Here is a 17,244-nt window from a genome sequence, read left to right as displayed (position 1 = left end):
TGTTTCTTTTAGGCAATCCAGTGGGAGCTAAGTGGATATTGTGTATTTATTCAGATAGATGGCGATGGACCCACCTTGGCTGATTATGCAGGGCCGGTTTCCATGCACCTGCACGTGTTTCTAATTGCGGGTCAGTATACCAAAGGATTCAACCCCACTACCCCCCTATATGAAGGACACGCACAGGCATGGGTGTAAGTCATGGGGGTGGGTGGGGTATATACCCCTACGTGTATGCACTGCACAGGACACAGGACCTTGGACTGTCCTCAAGGCTTAAATCAGGGTGTCTTGGGTGCCCAGCTTTGCACGTGTCTGGTGCCAGAAGCTGACGGTCCCAGGGCATACAGCCCAAGTGGTAAACTGTGGCCTATAACAGAGAGCCAACATCAATTTAGGCACTCGGGCATGGAGAGATGAAACAGACACTCCAATCCTATTGAACAAAACAAATTAGGATCCTCAATTGGATGCTCCAGTCAGATTTCTCCAATTGTATGCCAGGAGCACAGACATGTCTCAAATAGGTGGAGTGGAAAGATTGGCAGTGCTTGCCGTAGGCTGGCTAGTTCAATAAAGTGGTGATATGGCAGGAGAAGGACCAGCCGATATACTTTGTGGTCCCTGGCTAAAATGTATGTTTGTGCCCACGTGGCACTCCTATAAAGTTTTAGGGGAGCTGGCTCTTACCCATAGACCTCAAAGAAGACATTGAGTGAGGGGTCAGTCAACCCACCCAGTTGACAAGGGAAAGAGCCATAAATCACACGGCAAAAGGCTACTGACAACAGACATAAAAGTATCTAAGACCAAAAAAAAGAGGAAATGATCTTAAAGGAAAAAGTAGGGAGTGTAACATACACAGGAATATATACACAATGACACATACGTGTAACTAGTAACCTGGACCTAAATTGGGCCAGGGTTACACTTTTAATGGCATACATATACCAAACAAGACAGAAAATGAAATAAATACATTTAATATACTAGATTTGTCAATTTCTAATGGGAAGAAAAAGCAAATGGAATTTTTTTTATCACAGTTTGAAAAGCCACCAAAAAAACTGAGAGCTAGCTGGCCACACTTGTGTAACCAACCGACCGACCAACCCACCAACCAAACCAACACCAACACCAAAAGAAACAAAACAGTTTGTTGGTAGCCCTTATATGTGTCCTTGTGTATCTACCGGAGTATCTGCAGACATTTTCAACAAACACATCTTACACAACTGCTGATTACAACTGTATTCAGAGAAGTTGCCACTGCTGGCATTCTACAGACAAAATTATATAAATATGAACAAGAAATGGGGATCACTACTGCTGACCCCCTAAGACAATTAATTAGAAAACAAGACAAACTTCAACAGAGTGGGTTACTAATGCTTACCCCCAAATAACAAGAACCAAAACGTCACAGGTAACAACTGCTGACCTGTGATATATCTATGGAATTCAAGGAAAACACAGAGGCCAGGTCCTGCATGCATTCCTGAGATCACCCACTGGCATAGTGCAAGGGACCTGCCAGCCTACACATTGAAGACAATGTACCATCCATAGCTACTTGTAGTTCCTGTACCACTGCCACACCAGCAATGTAGAGGGCCACTGCATGTAGCTGGGGTTCCAGTACCTCAAAATTAAACTGAATGCCCAGAATTGTGGAAAGTAAATCTTACTTAGACAAGCTTCATAAGAACATTGCAAATCTGGCTGTGTATGAATGAACTTGTCACAGAAACTAAAACTTGCCCAGGAAAATGAATAGCACCTCACCCAAAGGTTTATCTTCTTGTCTGAAGTGCAATATTCTTATTTCAGAATAATCATTACAACTTACAAATACAAGGCACAAGAAAATAATGATCCAGTTTGGCATTCCAACAGCGCATGTCCAAACTAAAATTCATCCAAGGCTGTTCAGAAACAGCAGCATGTGTGATAGTATGTCCTGTCAGTGCTGCCATAGGCCAACTCACACACATGCTGTATCTTGAAAGACATTGCTTTCAGGAAATAACAAACTAGTTCATTGTAATGAACACATTTATCTGGCCAGGTCTTACAAATGAATTGTATGGTAATTTTGTCAATAATTTTGTTTTAGTTAGCAGAAGACAGAACAAACAGCTCTTTGATTTGATGTATCATTCAGTTTGGCACCCTTTTCATATGAAACTTGTCATGTTGGTAAAAAATGCTAAGGGTTTCTTTTAATTCACACTGCGCAAGATTCATTTAAAGGCATTTAAATACTAATTTTGCCAGGTTAAGTCTTAGATGTTAATTTCTGATGTCATACAATGATTACTAAACCAACCTGCTTACAAAATGCTTCCTACATGCCACATCATTTAGTTTCACTGCTGAATGTCTTCTGGAAAACAATCTTATACAAACATCAAATGTGACAATACTCAATGAGATCCACTCCTGCATGTCACATATGCAACCGCCCTATAATCAGTCATAAAAAAGTACAAAACACTGCAAGCATTTATACTGTATGCTTTGGACAGAATTTTTTATGATTATTTGCTACATATTACAATAAATTCCTTTGTAAAATATTTACACACACTCAATATTAAAAGACCGCACATTTAAATCAGATCAATATCAAAAGGGAATGTGAATTTCTATCTGATTCATTACCTCCAAAAATAAATTCATTATACATGAAATCTTAAACCAAAAAATTAAATGTACAAGAGTTGAAGGCCTCTTGGCCTGTGACTTTGTAGGTAAACCCAAGCCCATCCCATTTCACATTTAACAACCAGCATGTGCACACTGGAAAGAGATGGGAAAAAATCTTCCTCCTTTGTGTTTTACATAATTATTATAGCATCTAATGCAGGAACAGCCAATCACCGATAACTGTAATGCTCTAATTCTGGACAGTGCATTGCTGTGTTATTTGATATTGTAAATGAGCAACACCATCTTGAAATTAATGCAACAAACCTTATAAATTAAGACGGTAAAATATAAAAATCTATGGAAGTTCTTTCAGTCATGGAAATTAAATTGCTTAGTATTTGGATAGGTGTCCTCGGCATAGGTTGTTTGACAGAATGCAGACTATTTCACAATGAATTTGATTAGAGTTTTTCAATTTGCTTCTGGCATGTCATATCATCCTACAGATAAGCATGTCCAATTAATTTTTAACAATGTCAGGAAAGCAGAAAGGTTATCACAGAAATATAACATTAACCCACAAGCAAAGGACACTTTTGGAATCATTTCCAACCACACTACTCTTTGTCCAGTACTATCAGCTGGCTGTGAACTACATGTATTCTGTTATCAAATTATACCCAGTTTAGAAGCGAGGAATCATCTTTCTTAAAAATCAGCATAGAAGGTCACCATTATCAAAGTGGACTAGACTGGAGTGGACAAGATGTCCGGTCCATTTGAAATTGTACCATAGGCATTTTGCACTGCATCAACCTTCATATAGTAATGGTAAGTGTTCCAGACTGCAGCTCATGCTTAAGTGTCTTGGCCCCACCTTGATGAGCCGCTGGCTTAAGTCCTTCCTCTTTCTGTCTGGCTATGTCTTTTACTTCTTCTATGGTAGCTGAGGCCTTCATCAAGAGATAAAGTACACACAGATAAAGGTAACGTTCACAAATTAACCACTTTCCAACGACTGACAGAAGACTGTAAACACACATGACAATCTTTGGCAGAGTTTTAGCGCTATGAAAAAAGATTAGCTCGGTGAAAAAAACAAAACCTCCTCCATGGTCTAGAGTTCTTGCTCACTGCAAGTAAGACTTTTACAATGAACTTGCAACGGGTTCAGGAAATGGTAACCTTGCACAAAAGTTAAAATGCCACCATAAGTATTTATACCATACATACATGTAATTCAGAGGACAAAAGAAAAATGAGGAGGAATAATGAAGGATTAGTTTATAAACAAAGACTGGAGTTAAGATTCGTAAATAAATGTTGAATGCTTATGAGTGCAATGGTAAAATTAAATTCATGAGGAGACAATTGGAACGTTAACATATAAATGCTCACCTCATCAAACTATTTTGTCATCTGCATACATGTGAATTAATTTAAACAAGTGGATGTGAATGTCATAACTAAACACTAGGGCTGTGCCAAATACGAAAAAATTCGATTGATTATCTAATATTCAATTTTTTTTTAATATGAATAATCAAATGCAAAATTCATAATACAGAAGAGAGAGATCTCTTTTTAAAAATCGCATTATGGAGGCTTGTTTCAAACAGATTCCAGACACTTAAAGGCAGGTGATATGCCCAACAGCCCAATATAAAATCAATCCTGGAATACGGCAATAGCTTTTTAAAAATAAATGTGAATGTGCCAAGATTGTATTTTTTGTGATAATGATGTACTGATGCAAATTTTGTTGAAATAAAATATGATGAAATCTTCATGACAATATTTCAACTTGAAATCGAATGACTGAAGGTGCGCAGAGAAAGGAGGCTGCATCAAAATAAATTTTAAGTAGTCTCTTGATAACCACAAAATTGTGGTGTTGGAGGCATTCTTTTCTTGGAATAATATTATCAAATCTTCACTAAATCGTGGCTTGACATAGTCCTAAATGTGAGAAGCTATTATAGTGATTATAATGTACAGTTGCGAGCATTATTGCAACTGATTTTGTGTATGGTTTGGTCAAAAATCTGCCAGCCGGTACGACCTAATATTTGAATATTCAATTAAATTGAATGTTGAGTATTCAAAAAGTCAATCATTCGAATTGACTCAGCCCTAATTAACACAAGGCTTGATTAGCTCCTGGAACATTTGATAAACATGTAATAAAACTTACCCATCACTGAAACATTTAACAAACATTTTTGCGAAGCCATGTATTGAAAATGTCAAATTCAATAAATTTCATGACATGGTTAATAACACAAGAAACATGCCAGTCACTCCAGTGGTAAACCGTGGTATACTGTTTTAAAACAAGGCTGGATTATCTCCACTATTGAGAGTGAAAAAATGTCGGTAATGCTCAACAGCCTGATGTTTTGTTCCGAGTACGGTCTTTTGTTACAAGGCCCAGTTCCCTTTGTCCAATTTCGGAGACCCCAGCCATGCGTATAAACACACAGTGCCCAAAACCGGAATCCCCAGCAGGAAGTGGTTAAAAGGAAGAGTGCTGTGTGTTAATCATTGGGGGAGGAACAGTGTTACAGTCTTATGAACACAATGACCATGCTGACCATGAATCAAACATTTTATCATAAATGGTTGTATAAAATGGCTCTTCTGCACTGTTTTTGTGAGTGTGTGGGCAAGTGTAAGTGTACAAGCCACTTTGTTTTTGGAAGAATAATTTCACAAGGTGATGGTGATGATAAGTGAAATGGAACATCCAACTGTTACTGAATAAAATCACTCCTATTGGGCAAATGTGAACACACACTATTTGTTAAAACTACGCGTTTATTATGTTATTAAGAAATAAAACAAAACAGACTTCCTGCTCTGTACACATGATCTTACCCAAGCATAGAACACTGCAGCTCCAGCGCTCACATCTCTGACTTGCTCCAGATCAAACTCCTCCAATAGATTCTTTGCTCGTTCGGCTGCTGCAACAGAAATCTTGGTAGGATCACACTGCAGAACACGACGCTTCAATCCGTCCTTGCCCGTCTTACCAACCAAAGCTTGCATTCCTTTCCAATCCTTTACAAATAAACAATTCAATAAGTTAACATGTAACATCTAAACTTCAACAAATACTTTGTACCCATGACACTCCAGTTAAGCTCTAAGGGATAAGTAACTTCATTTTCCTTTTAATTTCCTAGATTTTTAAGATAAGGTTTTAAATCTTATAATTAAACTTCATAAATATTCTTTAGAATTTTACTGGTCCATTCCCAGAGCTCAACCATGTGATGGTGTTTATTTCTTCTGGGGAGGAACTATCACACATTTGAGTCATAGCCATAAGTTTTCCTAGTACAGCACAATATTTTAACAACTGGGCCAATGTGGAAGTCCCAGCCATTTATGTTCTAGCAAGGAGTTTTCAAAGGCGATCCATGACCACCCGTTCTTGTTTTGTTGGCATTTAATCCTATTATTAAGGACTTAAAATCTAATAAGAATACATGGTTATGACTTCAATGTACAGTGTGTTAATACTTTGGCACTTACTGATGATTTTTGTTTGATCACATCAACCCAGCGGACTCAGCAAAGATTTGACAAAAACATTTTTGAGAAAACTCTGTCTCATATTGGAGAACCCCCCTCCCAACTGTTAATAAAGATAAACCAGAGCAATTTCTTGGGTCACATATTACCTACTATGCTTAAACTCAAGAGACCTACAAGATAATCTTTGATAAGGATGGCACGCTAGGGAACATGGAAAGTTGTCTTGTAAGACCAGATACACTGCAAGTGTTGACAGAATATGGTTTGCCTTCACTGAGACATTCTTGAGTGTACATTCTCACAGAGACTCAACTTTATGATCTTGATGCTCTTCAGTCAAGATTTATTAAGAAATGTCTAAATGTTGCTGAACATGGTGCCACACCAGCTGTTCTCTACTCCAACCAACTTATTGATAAAAAGGATCTCAGAACTTTATGTAGCACACTCTACTTTGCATCAACTTTTATAAAAGGCATTGCAAAAGTGGCACATGCTTTGTCCACCACATCTGATTGCAAAGGTCAGGTGGACCAAAAGAATGAGGAGATATCCAAGTCCTTCTCACACACAGGGGGCAGAAACTCAGTAAGGAGTAGAAAGGCCATACAGCGAACACCAATCTGGGAAGCACAGTCAATATCCCAGAGCGTTGAAGGGTCTTGTCACCAAATGAAATACTGGACGTATGCCTCATTGGGCACACTTTATCTTAACAGCCTCAGGGTGATTGGGTACCGAAAAATAAGTATCGTAATCACCCGCCTGGAAGTTAAAATACAAGCGAAAACGGTTGTTGCAGTACCACCTGTCGGCCTTCGCAGGCTTATCCATGGCTTCCACTCATGAGCAGTCCAGAGGAAGCTTAGGAAAGAGAGTATGAGAGGAGAAAGACGATCCTGGTGTGTAACGCTTGAACGAGGGGCGACTCTGATCTTCCGCAGGAGGAGCAGGAGAGAGAAGTCCCAAAACCTGAATATTTTTCCTTGGAGCAGGCCAAGGCAGGACTCCAAACGAGACAAATCATTTACCCAAACTCTCTCTTCCTCATCCTGTGACTGACCTGAATCAGAGACAAGTAGTGGTGGGTCAGGACCAGTGGAGGGATCAAGGAACGGGCCTCAACGGACGCTGGTTGAAAAGGCTGAGGAGAAAAAGGTAGATCCCACTGCCCTATAAGGGACACCGAACGGTCTGGGCGTGGGAAGTAAGGATCCAGATTGGGATGCATAGTGGCTGGAGGATGAGTATAATGCTGAATAAGCATCAAGACAGACTCTGTCAGGGCTTGCAGTGTATCTTTGGTAGACAGAGATCCTGATGATCCTTTGCTTTTTTTCCTCTCAGAAGAGTGGACGGAAGACAGAGTGACCGAGAGACTTGCACTTCTGCCCCACTTCTGTTAATTGAGAAGAATCTCGCATGGGAGAAGAAATTGTGGATTCATTCCACTGTACCGAAGCCGAAGAATGACCAGCAAATGCCACACCCTGTGGAAGGGGATCAGCAATAGAGGGAGGCCAAAAGCAACAATGTCATGGTAAGCCGGAGGGCTCGGTGTCCCGAGGTGAAGAGCAGGCCAGAGAGGTCAGAGTGGGCCTGGTCCCGGATGCTGAAACAACATTTGGATCTCAATCGGAATGGGAATGGGCCGTAGCCACCATCCAACCACTGCTAGGCGCAGTGGTTGGACAAAAAGCCATTACCAAAAGGCAACCAACCTCAAAGGATAAAGGAACACTAGAGAGAGAAGTAACCTAAACAGTCGAGTGGGCCATGCTCAGTCAAACTTGACAGTGAGGAGTTAAAATTCCACGGTGACCAAAAGCAGTGAAGACCTGGCAGCAACCATATGCAAGGTACAAGGGTACTCTCAAAATTCGGAGCTGGAGCAAACACATCTGTGGCACTAAGAAAAAGAGGACCAACATGGCTGACACCTTCGCCAGGGTGAGTGAGTTGGGGTGCAATACTGGTAATCAAGAATTTAGCAAATGGATGTAATGGACTCGGAAATAATGCATATGTATTGGTAATCTGCAATGGTTGCAGTCAGTAGACTTGGCCGATTCGAGTTGGCAAATTTGATGGCCGAAACTGCCCACCTGGCTACAGTGTCTCTGGTCCCTGCTCAGTGTGGTTTTTATTGTTGTAATTAAGAGCTGCGAAGTTGAATCTCTGAGCTCTCTAGTCCTCGCTAGGTACCATTTAAGAGTTCGGACTGGGCACCAAGGCTTGTCATCTGGGGGCCCAGTGTGTTTAGTAATGCTCGGTACAAAAATATCAGGAGGGTGAAAGGAAACTGACTGGTTCTTGGTGAGGAATCCCAAGGCTGGGATGAGGTGAGCACCATGGGGTTCCAACTGGATGTGGCCATCAGCAGTAGATAACGCTTTCAGTTTACTGCCTCAATGTGATGTAGTAACTGCCAGTAGATATGCCAGCTTCACCATCAAGTTGAGTAGCGATGCTTTGCTGAGAGGTTCAAGCTGAGCAGGTCCAAGGAAGGAATTAATCTTTTGGTAGGGGGACGCTGAAGAAACATCCCTTGGAGAAGGTGTTGTCGGTGACCATCGAACCATCAGAAAAACCATTGTGAATAGCTGCAATAGCCGAATGGTAGTTCTGGATGGTCGACACCTGTAGGTCTGACTTGAACAGATGCATGAAGAAGTCAGCTACGCCAGTTACAGAGACTCAGGTCAGGTGTAGGGACGCCGGGTGATGCTGTAGTACAGCTGATGTTGGTTGGTAGAGTAAGTCTGGTCTGGCGGGAAGGACAATTGGCATCTGCAAGAAGTGAGGCAACTGAGCATTTGGATACCGCCTGCTCTTACGCTCAGTCCCTGATGTGTGGCGTGGCTAACCCTACACCGGACAGGGAATGGTTCTGCCAGTAGGTGTTAGTGTGGAATGTCAAGTACAGCATGTAATGCCACTTGTTATTCGCAGACCGATTCCTGTCAGTTTATAGGGGAGAGACGGGCCATGGAATGAACGCTGCACTACTTCGTGAAACCCCAACAGTCCCAGGGTCGCTCTGTTGACCCTATTTATCTACAGGCTTTTTCACACTGCAGAGCCAATCCCTGGGAAATAAATGTCCTGGAAAATCCTGGGAATTTTTTTACCCCACCAAAACCCCAGAAACTGTTCACACTAGACCCATTTGGTAATTCCTAGGGACACCACCATGTATTTCCCGGGAATATGCAAGGTCGTTTCACACTGGTAATCAAACCTGGGAAATGTGTAAACAGGGGGTGACCCGCGAGTGATGTGCTCGCATCCTCACTCATGTACACAGTAACAGAGTAACAGTGCGAACGCATCCTATAAATACACATACACGAAAAAGAAGCAGAACACAATCTAGCTCACGACACGTCTTTTATTACATCATAAAACCATTCATTTTTTTGCAAAATCTGTCCCCCCTTCCAAAATGCTCACTGGGCCAATGGACTTTGATTAGCCAACGCATTGAAAATTCTTGGAGGTGTACTATTGTGAAACGCCTGTATTGTACTGATTTCTGCATGTCGTAATGTCTGAATGTGCTGGTGGATTTTTCATTACCTGTACGTATATGTACCTACAACACACATCTACAAAATGGGTTTGCTCTGTATGCTTCAGGGTGTGACAGGTTGAATTGCTGAAGGTGTAGGAAAGGAGCTGCATCCCCCCAAGAACCCCCCCCCCAAAAAAACAGAATGCCTAAAACAAATAACAGTGTAAACAGACAAACAAGATGTTTTATGCTTGTTATGCAGCCAGCAGTGTGGTATGAGTTCCACCATGTTTGCCATGAGTCCCAGTAGCTGCATCCATGCTGCTCCTGGGGCCAGTGTCCCGTTGGGGAATAGTCAAATGCACTGTTGGCACCCCGGTGTCTGTCAGAAAGGCCATATTGGTTTTAATGTCGAGTACAGTTCCCAGGAATGAGGGTGTCTATGCAAGGATTCGGCTTTATTTCTGCCATTCCTTTTTGGTGTCAGAAAAAAAATGACAGGAAACAATATGATCTATCTGCCAATGGAACTATACAAGTTGCAATCTTCACGAGGAGGGACTCGATTTTTACCTCCAAAGCTAGGCATCTTGCTTCGTGGGTTGGGATTTGGTTCGACGAATGATGGTGTCCAATGAAGGGGTGCTCGTGAATTCCAGAACGTAAAAGAACTGAATTGTTTGGAGCACCCAGCAGTAAGAAACGTGGTCTGATACAAGGACCCCTGGAAAATTGAAGGCAGTTGCCCATGGGTCCCAGACTGGGGGGTCACCAAGGCTCTGGAAAGTCAGTGATGCCAACCCCTGGAACGGGAGACCAGTGGCTTTTATGACTGACCACTCGGATGGTAGGGTTGTTTTCAGCATTTGTCAAAGGTAAATGCCATTGTTTTTCTGTTGGCTGAAGCAGAAGTATGACGGCAAAATGGCCTGGACTTTCGCAGGGCATCCTGCAGCAAGCTGGAGTGCAAGGTTTTGTCTGATATAGGCTGGATTTTAACGCCGACTATTAGATTTATCCTGTCCATTACATCGATGCATTTAACTTCAGCCTCCATTGCTTCCTGGAATTTGCCAGTGAAGAGGTCTGGTCCATTCAAGGGGAAAGCTTGAATGTTTTATGGCTCCTTCAGATGGGAGGAAGAGGGCATTTTAAACATTGCTCAACAGGACAAGCGCATCAAGGTGTGTTTGAACTGCTCAAGAGTCAGGTTGACAAAGTCACTGAGACAGGAAAAGGCCACAAACACCATACCAGCAGGATAGAGGTGTTATCCTTGCAGCCCCTCACAAGATATTTGGACAGCAGGAGCATGAAGGATGTGGCACGCATGCCAAATCTGAAGGCCCAGTCAGCTTCCTTGAGGACAGTCTCCAGCTTGTTTTTGGCAGGGTTGGCAAACTAATTAGGCAACAAACCAGATGCGCTTCCATCTGTGGCCAGTTTATCTTCGGCCATGTCCGAAACTAGCAGCACCATCATGTAATCTTCAGTTTTTGGCCAATAGTGAAAGAAAGCATTGGTCACTAGTTGCTGCCCAGTGTTTCCAGTTTGCAATATTCTGAAGCTGCTTGATGCAAAGCTGGTCTACTGAAAGGACGCCATCATGACTTCATCTACATTTTCATCTTTAACCCTAACCTTCCCCAACCACACAAAATTAAACAGTAGTAAAGTGTTTAATTCTGTGGGGATAGGTCTGGTAGGCCCATAACAGCTGGCTTTTGCATTGGGTTTGTCATACCTTAGACAAACAAAGTCCAACAGCCTCTGTGCACAAAGTCCCATATGGGTGTTTAACTTTGTGTGAATGGGAAAAGTTAGGGCCAGCCACCCTTGGGGAGTTAGGGTTAACCATTTCCTGCCGGGTGCTTTTAAAAACGCAGTGCCTACATATGGGCGATTTTCAACATTTTCAGTTTTCGAAATTCTTCAAAACTTCATTATTTCATTTACTTGATGTTTACACCAACATGACTGGCAACCTCCAATGATGCCTGAGTATTTCAGCCAGGCCTGCTGCCCAGTAAAGAGAGCCCAGAATTGCGAGGTGTTGCGTAATTTCCTTTAATCCCAGTGAATGCCAGTGGAGTCTTTTCAAATGCGGCTGGATTAGCTTGCAGCGGTACTGTATCATTCATTGATGGGGAGCTGGAGCACTTTTGTTCCTGGTGCCATGGGATTAGCACGCCGAAAACAGTGGTATACTGTTTCAAAACAATGACGGATTCCTTCCGATTAATGCAAGCTGAAAAATGATGGCAAATCCCAGCAGCGGGTCTTTTGTTCTAAGTATAGTCTTTTGTTACAAGGCCCAGCTCTTTTGTTTGATTTCAGGCACCACGGCTATGCATACACACCCAAAGTACCCGAAATCAGGTTCTCCAGCAGTATATGGTTAACACACTTCATCTGGCTTACATACGTAGTTACAACTTAACAGGATTGGTAGTTCTGGAAATATCGGCCTTACCAAAATCAACCTACATGTATAAGGGCTTGTCTCATGACTTGTTACATGTACATGTATGAGGTCAGCACGACTTCAACATTAAGTGCACATGTTTAAGGTAGCTCATTAAATCTCAACTGGGTTCAAGTTTGATAAAGAGTGAAATATAAAAAATGGCCAAAGAGCTGCCTGGCAAAAGTATGTACAATGGGAAAAAGAAAAAGGAAAAAAGAAATTGCGAAATCAATGACTCTTAAGAATAAGACAAAGACAAAGAAAGAAGACAAAATAGACAAACACAATGGCTTTCCTACAACTTACTGCAAAGCCAAATATCATTCCCTACATGTTATCATCTGGATACCTTTAGAGTGCTTTCCTTGTTGCCTAGCAACAAATAAGTGCCAATCATGACCATGTGGACAGCCCGTGGTGGTTTGTTGTAGCTGCGAATTTCAGCCACTGTGCTCTGCTTGAGGTTCAGAATCTCATCCTTCAGACGCTTAAGTCGCTTGAGACCAAGGAGCATTTTGTTGGCTCGCACCATTTCTTGAGGCATGTGACCTTCCAGCGAGTACTTCTTGACAAAGTCAATAGCCTTTTCTAACTCCTCTAGGTTACGGTGTTCCATGGCTTTCAGCAGGTCTGCAGTGACAACAACACCATTACACTCAGTACAATCTTCAGCTAATGCAAATATGAAGCCTTAGTCAAGCTGGTTGGCATTTTAATACAATCAACCCTGGAGAAGTATTAGCTCTCTGAACAATGTAAACGTATCAGTCTTTTTCTATTTCATTTTGTCAGTTTACATAAATATCAATGACATAACCATAATGTTTTATTTTGTAACCAAGCAACATTCTTCACCATTAACTGCATACATGTATAACACATAAGAAACAGTAATTAAAACAAAGGATGTTTGCAGCAGCAGCACTATTTCTCATTGAAAGCATACACTACATTTAGATGTTCAAAAATCTGTAACTACAAACAAATATTCAATGTTTAGTTCACTTATCATGTTGACATAAGTTAATCATAGATTTAAGGTTGCAGAATTAGAGAATGGTGAATTGCTTACCATCTTTGGCTTTGAACTGAGTGAGTATCCTCTCTGCTTTGTGTAGATCTCCATCTGTGTCTGCTAATTTGGCTTTCTTGAACTCATCCACAGACTTCGTGAGCAGTATGCGATCTTTCTGCTTAATTGCCACCTTCAGGTCCTTGCGGATACGCTCGTTACGTTCACCTGAAACAATTGGTGAACCAATTTTAATTTTAAACTTGTGTTTTGAATTTACTGATAGCACAGGAGCCAGGTACTCTAAGGAAATAGCAAGAATAAAAAGTGCAATCAAATTGCCGTCTAATGCAAACCTTCAAAATAAACGTTTTTTAAGCATTCCTTCCTGAAATTTCTCCAAAAAAAACCTTTGTCTAGAAAATGACACAGTGACAGAAATGTGAGAAATTATAGGTTGTGGTTTAAACCTGTCAAACCATAGCATGAATGCCCTGAAATTAAAGGTGTTATGAAGTGCCCCCCCCACAATTTTGGGCTTTAAATATTCTCTGGGGCATTGTACATGTATAGCATTCTGGTAAGGTTTTCCCTTACAATTGGGAGGAATGCATTATTTCTGTATGTGATGGTATGAATATCCCATGGAAAAAAGGTTCAGTCCCAAAAATACTCTCCAAATTTTACAGAAAAAAAGTAATTATACAATATACATATATACAATATCTTTGTGCAAGTTCCATATTTAAATAGGGAGGTTGACTTGAAAATTTCACTTCAAGGCAAAAATATTGCAGAAAACATTCCATGTATTGGAAATCAATGCTTCATATCACAGCAAACTAATAAATAACTAAGCCGTAGCATGCCAAAATTGGCAAATTAAGATTTAAAGTTGGCGTATAAGCCACACCAGGATATAAGCTGCACCAAAGCACTGACAGTCCAACCACGAAAGACATCATGCTACGTGCTGAAGCACCAATATAGCATGTAGTGTGTGTGATGGTATAGTCACCAGGTCCCTTATTTTGCCACTGACTGTGAAACCAATGAGACTTAATAACAGGTGGAAAAATTAGGGACCTTGCAACTATACAGTCATGAACATTACAATATGTCAATGGTTCCACTACACGTGCAATCCTAATAAACGTAAGCACAATGCTAACAAGTGTCAACATAAAACGGGAATTTGAAGTCCTCAAATTTAATACTTTTTGTGGGCTGGATGGTGGTCAATTGTCCCATGTTGCGTGCATCAGCTCTTGCCTTTTTTCCAGAGGCCAGCAAAAGTTACATGTATACAGTCAGGGACATACAATAAAATCTTAGTTACTTGAAGTTGGTGAAGTCAAAAGATAATTTTATCTCATAGGCAGACTAAATTTCTTGCCAAAAGAATCGGCTTTTATAGAAAGAAAATACCTCTGTAAGTTTCTACAACACTACATGTACATCTACATGTAGTCGTCTCAAGGTTTTTGTGACACGAACCAAAAAAACCACCGCCAATTCGCTTCAAAAATGAAAAGTCTGCTTCAAGACCTTGGTTCGAGTCATCATACTGGAACCACTTGCGTTGCATGCTTGCTGTATGGCACACACGCACTGCATGAACAACCGCTATTGCACAAACCTTGTTTTCAGGCTAGCCTGACTGCTACCGCGGACCCATTTATGGACAATCCAATCACTGACTCTTTTCAATAACCACGTGACCATAGAGAGTGTTGTCATCAGAAACCCAATTGAAAAAAACCTTAAATTCTGTGGCATGACATGCTGAACACGATCGGCAAAATGACAAATATCTATTTCAAAGATGGATTTGCACCAGGGAGATGTACCTGTATTTAACACTGTATACTCAGTGTATGCCCCCAGAAGGCTTGTGAAAAAACCCACAAGTGTACTCGGGTGGGACTCGAACCCACGACCTCCTGCTTACTACTGCAGATGTCTTAATCACTCGACCACCGAGCTTGCCAGTGTCGGCTGGCTGGTTCGAATCGGATGTAGTAGCGGGTACCTCAAACAACTATTTCAAAGATGGATTTGCGCCGGGGAGATGTAAATTAATTTTGGATTTTGCCCTGCCCTGTATTTAACACTGTATACTCAGTGTATGCCCCAGAAGGCTTGTGAAAAACCCACAAGCAAATATCTGCCACACGAAGGTATACCATTGAAGCGGCTGATTTTTATTTAACGGTTACAACAATAAAAAAATCTTAATAAAATGATTAATTGTCTGCAAAATATACACCATGAGATTGAATAAAAAGTGGAAAAATAATCACTAAAAATGTTGTCACAGCAGAGCAAGTAAAGTTTAAGATTATGTACACATTTCATGTATGTGTTTTGAGACTCCATGACTTGGGGAATTCTGTTAATAACCTGAAATCTGGACAACTTGAATCTTTATTTATTCTCCAAGGTTCGAGTTTTCAGTTGTAAGCAGCAACCAATGAAAGCATGACTGTGCCACCTGTAACTGGTACGCGTGGCCCTGTCATGACTTTCGTTACTGATTTTGTCCTCCAAAGTTTGCTGTTTAAGCTGCCGGCATATACATGTAAGCCGCACGAATATTTTTCAGCATGAGAATCAATGTATAAGTTGCAACTTATATTCAGAAAATTACAATACTTGTGTGTGTTAAGCACACTATGAATGAGCACTGTTGCATGTTGTGAGTATGAATGATTTGGGACTCAATCAAACATGCATACTGCAGAGAGACCACTCAGTACAGACAGAACAGTGCAACTGTGTTTGGCTTTGTGTGAGGACTAGTGCATACCACACATATAGTCTATTCATCATGCACCTGCGGTTTCAATGGGGCCTGATGCTGGACAGAGCTTTGCATTCTGGGCATATTGCAGCCCAGCAGTCACGGTCAAAAGAATCCCCGTTAAGGAGTTAAAGTTAAACCTGTTAACACTTTGGGATAGGCACTGCAAACAGGACATGTGAAAAGGCGCCTTTCCATATGCGTATTAACATTTGCACCTAGCATTACGTATCCAAGAAAATCACCTCCCAAGCAATTGTAACGGCTGAACACAGTGCACACATATTTATGGAGTCAATTTCTGTGTCTGTGAAAAGGAAATGCATGAATGCATTGTGTACACAACGCACCCAAAAATGTACATATGGAAAGGCGCTAAAGTCACCAATGGTAAAGATTCTTACGTTTAACCTTCTCCCTAGCTGCTCTTTCAGCTTCCTCTGCAGCTTTCTTGGCAGCAGCATCTTGCGCATTCTTGATGGCTTCCTTGGCTCGGTTAGCTTCCTCTAAAGCCTCTTTCTCTCTCGCTACTGCAAGCTGCAGTATGTAAACCAACAAAAGTTGTACAGAGGTTCATCACTTTGTTCCGTCATTACCTTTATCATAAATTGACCTATCACCAATTTTACTTTAGTTTCTCCTGAGAACACTTAAGGCACAGCATTAAGAATTTTTCTAGGGTTGTGTTGTAAAAGCTGCAGCTTTAATGCACAATATACAAGTGAGAAGGACATCAGTGTTTCAAGCATTCCAAGTTAATTCTAAAGTACCTCATCAGCTGTAAGTACCGGTACCACTATCATCATATTTATCATCACTGATAACAGAATTAACATCTCCATAATGATCAGCATCATCAACATCAAAACCTCCATTATCACTTCAATTCTACATGTATGTGTATGATATGAGCAACAGCCTTCACCATCAACCTATCATCATCAGCAGGATGACTTGCCTCTGCCTCTTCTTCTGCATTCTTGGCCAACTCTTGTTCTTTTTTCTCTTGTTCCTGTAGCTCTCTGGCCTTTCTCTCTACCTCTTTCTGTGCTTCTAAGGCCTGCTGGACCTCAATGATCTCTAGTTCCCTCTGTCTCTCCCGTTCCTTCTCTTCCTCTAGTTTCAACTTTTTCCGTCTCTCCTCCTCTTCCCTTTCCCTTTCCTCTGCCTCCTTCTTTCCCCGTGCTGCAGAATTCCATGGTAACATGTAACAGTAACTTTTAAATGCCTCCAGGATTTAACTTCTAAAGTTC

At 41.2% G+C, this 17,244-nt stretch overlaps 1 protein-coding gene across 4 annotated transcripts in view; it reads right to left on the bottom strand.

The window, feature by feature from the left end:
• Positions 1 to 890: 890 nt before the first annotated feature.
• LOC110988161 (uncharacterized) overlaps positions 891 to 17,244 on the bottom strand; it is a 34,850-nt gene continuing 18,496 nt past the window's right edge. For 3 of the 4 annotated variants that reach the window (XM_087148712.1, XM_087148711.1, XM_087148710.1), the window contains exons 6-11: positions 16,950 to 17,176; positions 16,396 to 16,528; positions 13,249 to 13,416; positions 12,526 to 12,806; positions 5,530 to 5,715; positions 891 to 3,605 (exon numbers count right to left, since the gene is read on the bottom strand). In XM_087148712.1, coding sequence (XP_087004838.1) covers positions 3,471 to 3,605; positions 5,530 to 5,715; positions 12,526 to 12,806; positions 13,249 to 13,416; positions 16,396 to 16,528; positions 16,950 to 17,176 — 1,130 coding nt within the window. In that variant the 3' untranslated portion in view covers positions 891 to 3,470. Of the gene's footprint in view, positions 3,606 to 5,529; positions 5,716 to 11,665; positions 11,917 to 12,525; positions 12,807 to 13,248; positions 13,417 to 16,395; positions 16,529 to 16,949; positions 17,177 to 17,244 lie in introns of those variants that run through there. The other variant, XR_015428284.1, reaches the window with a different exon arrangement.

Source organism: Acanthaster planci, linkage group LG18 (genome assembly GCF_054643075.1).
Source record: "Acanthaster planci isolate LZ-2023a linkage group LG18, COTS_SCS, whole genome shotgun sequence".
In the NCBI taxonomy this organism is placed as follows: Eukaryota; Metazoa; Echinodermata; class Asteroidea; order Valvatida; family Acanthasteridae; genus Acanthaster; species Acanthaster planci.
The sequence above is the reverse complement of the archived record's forward strand: the minus strand, read 5'-3'. Positions and strand labels throughout refer to the sequence as shown.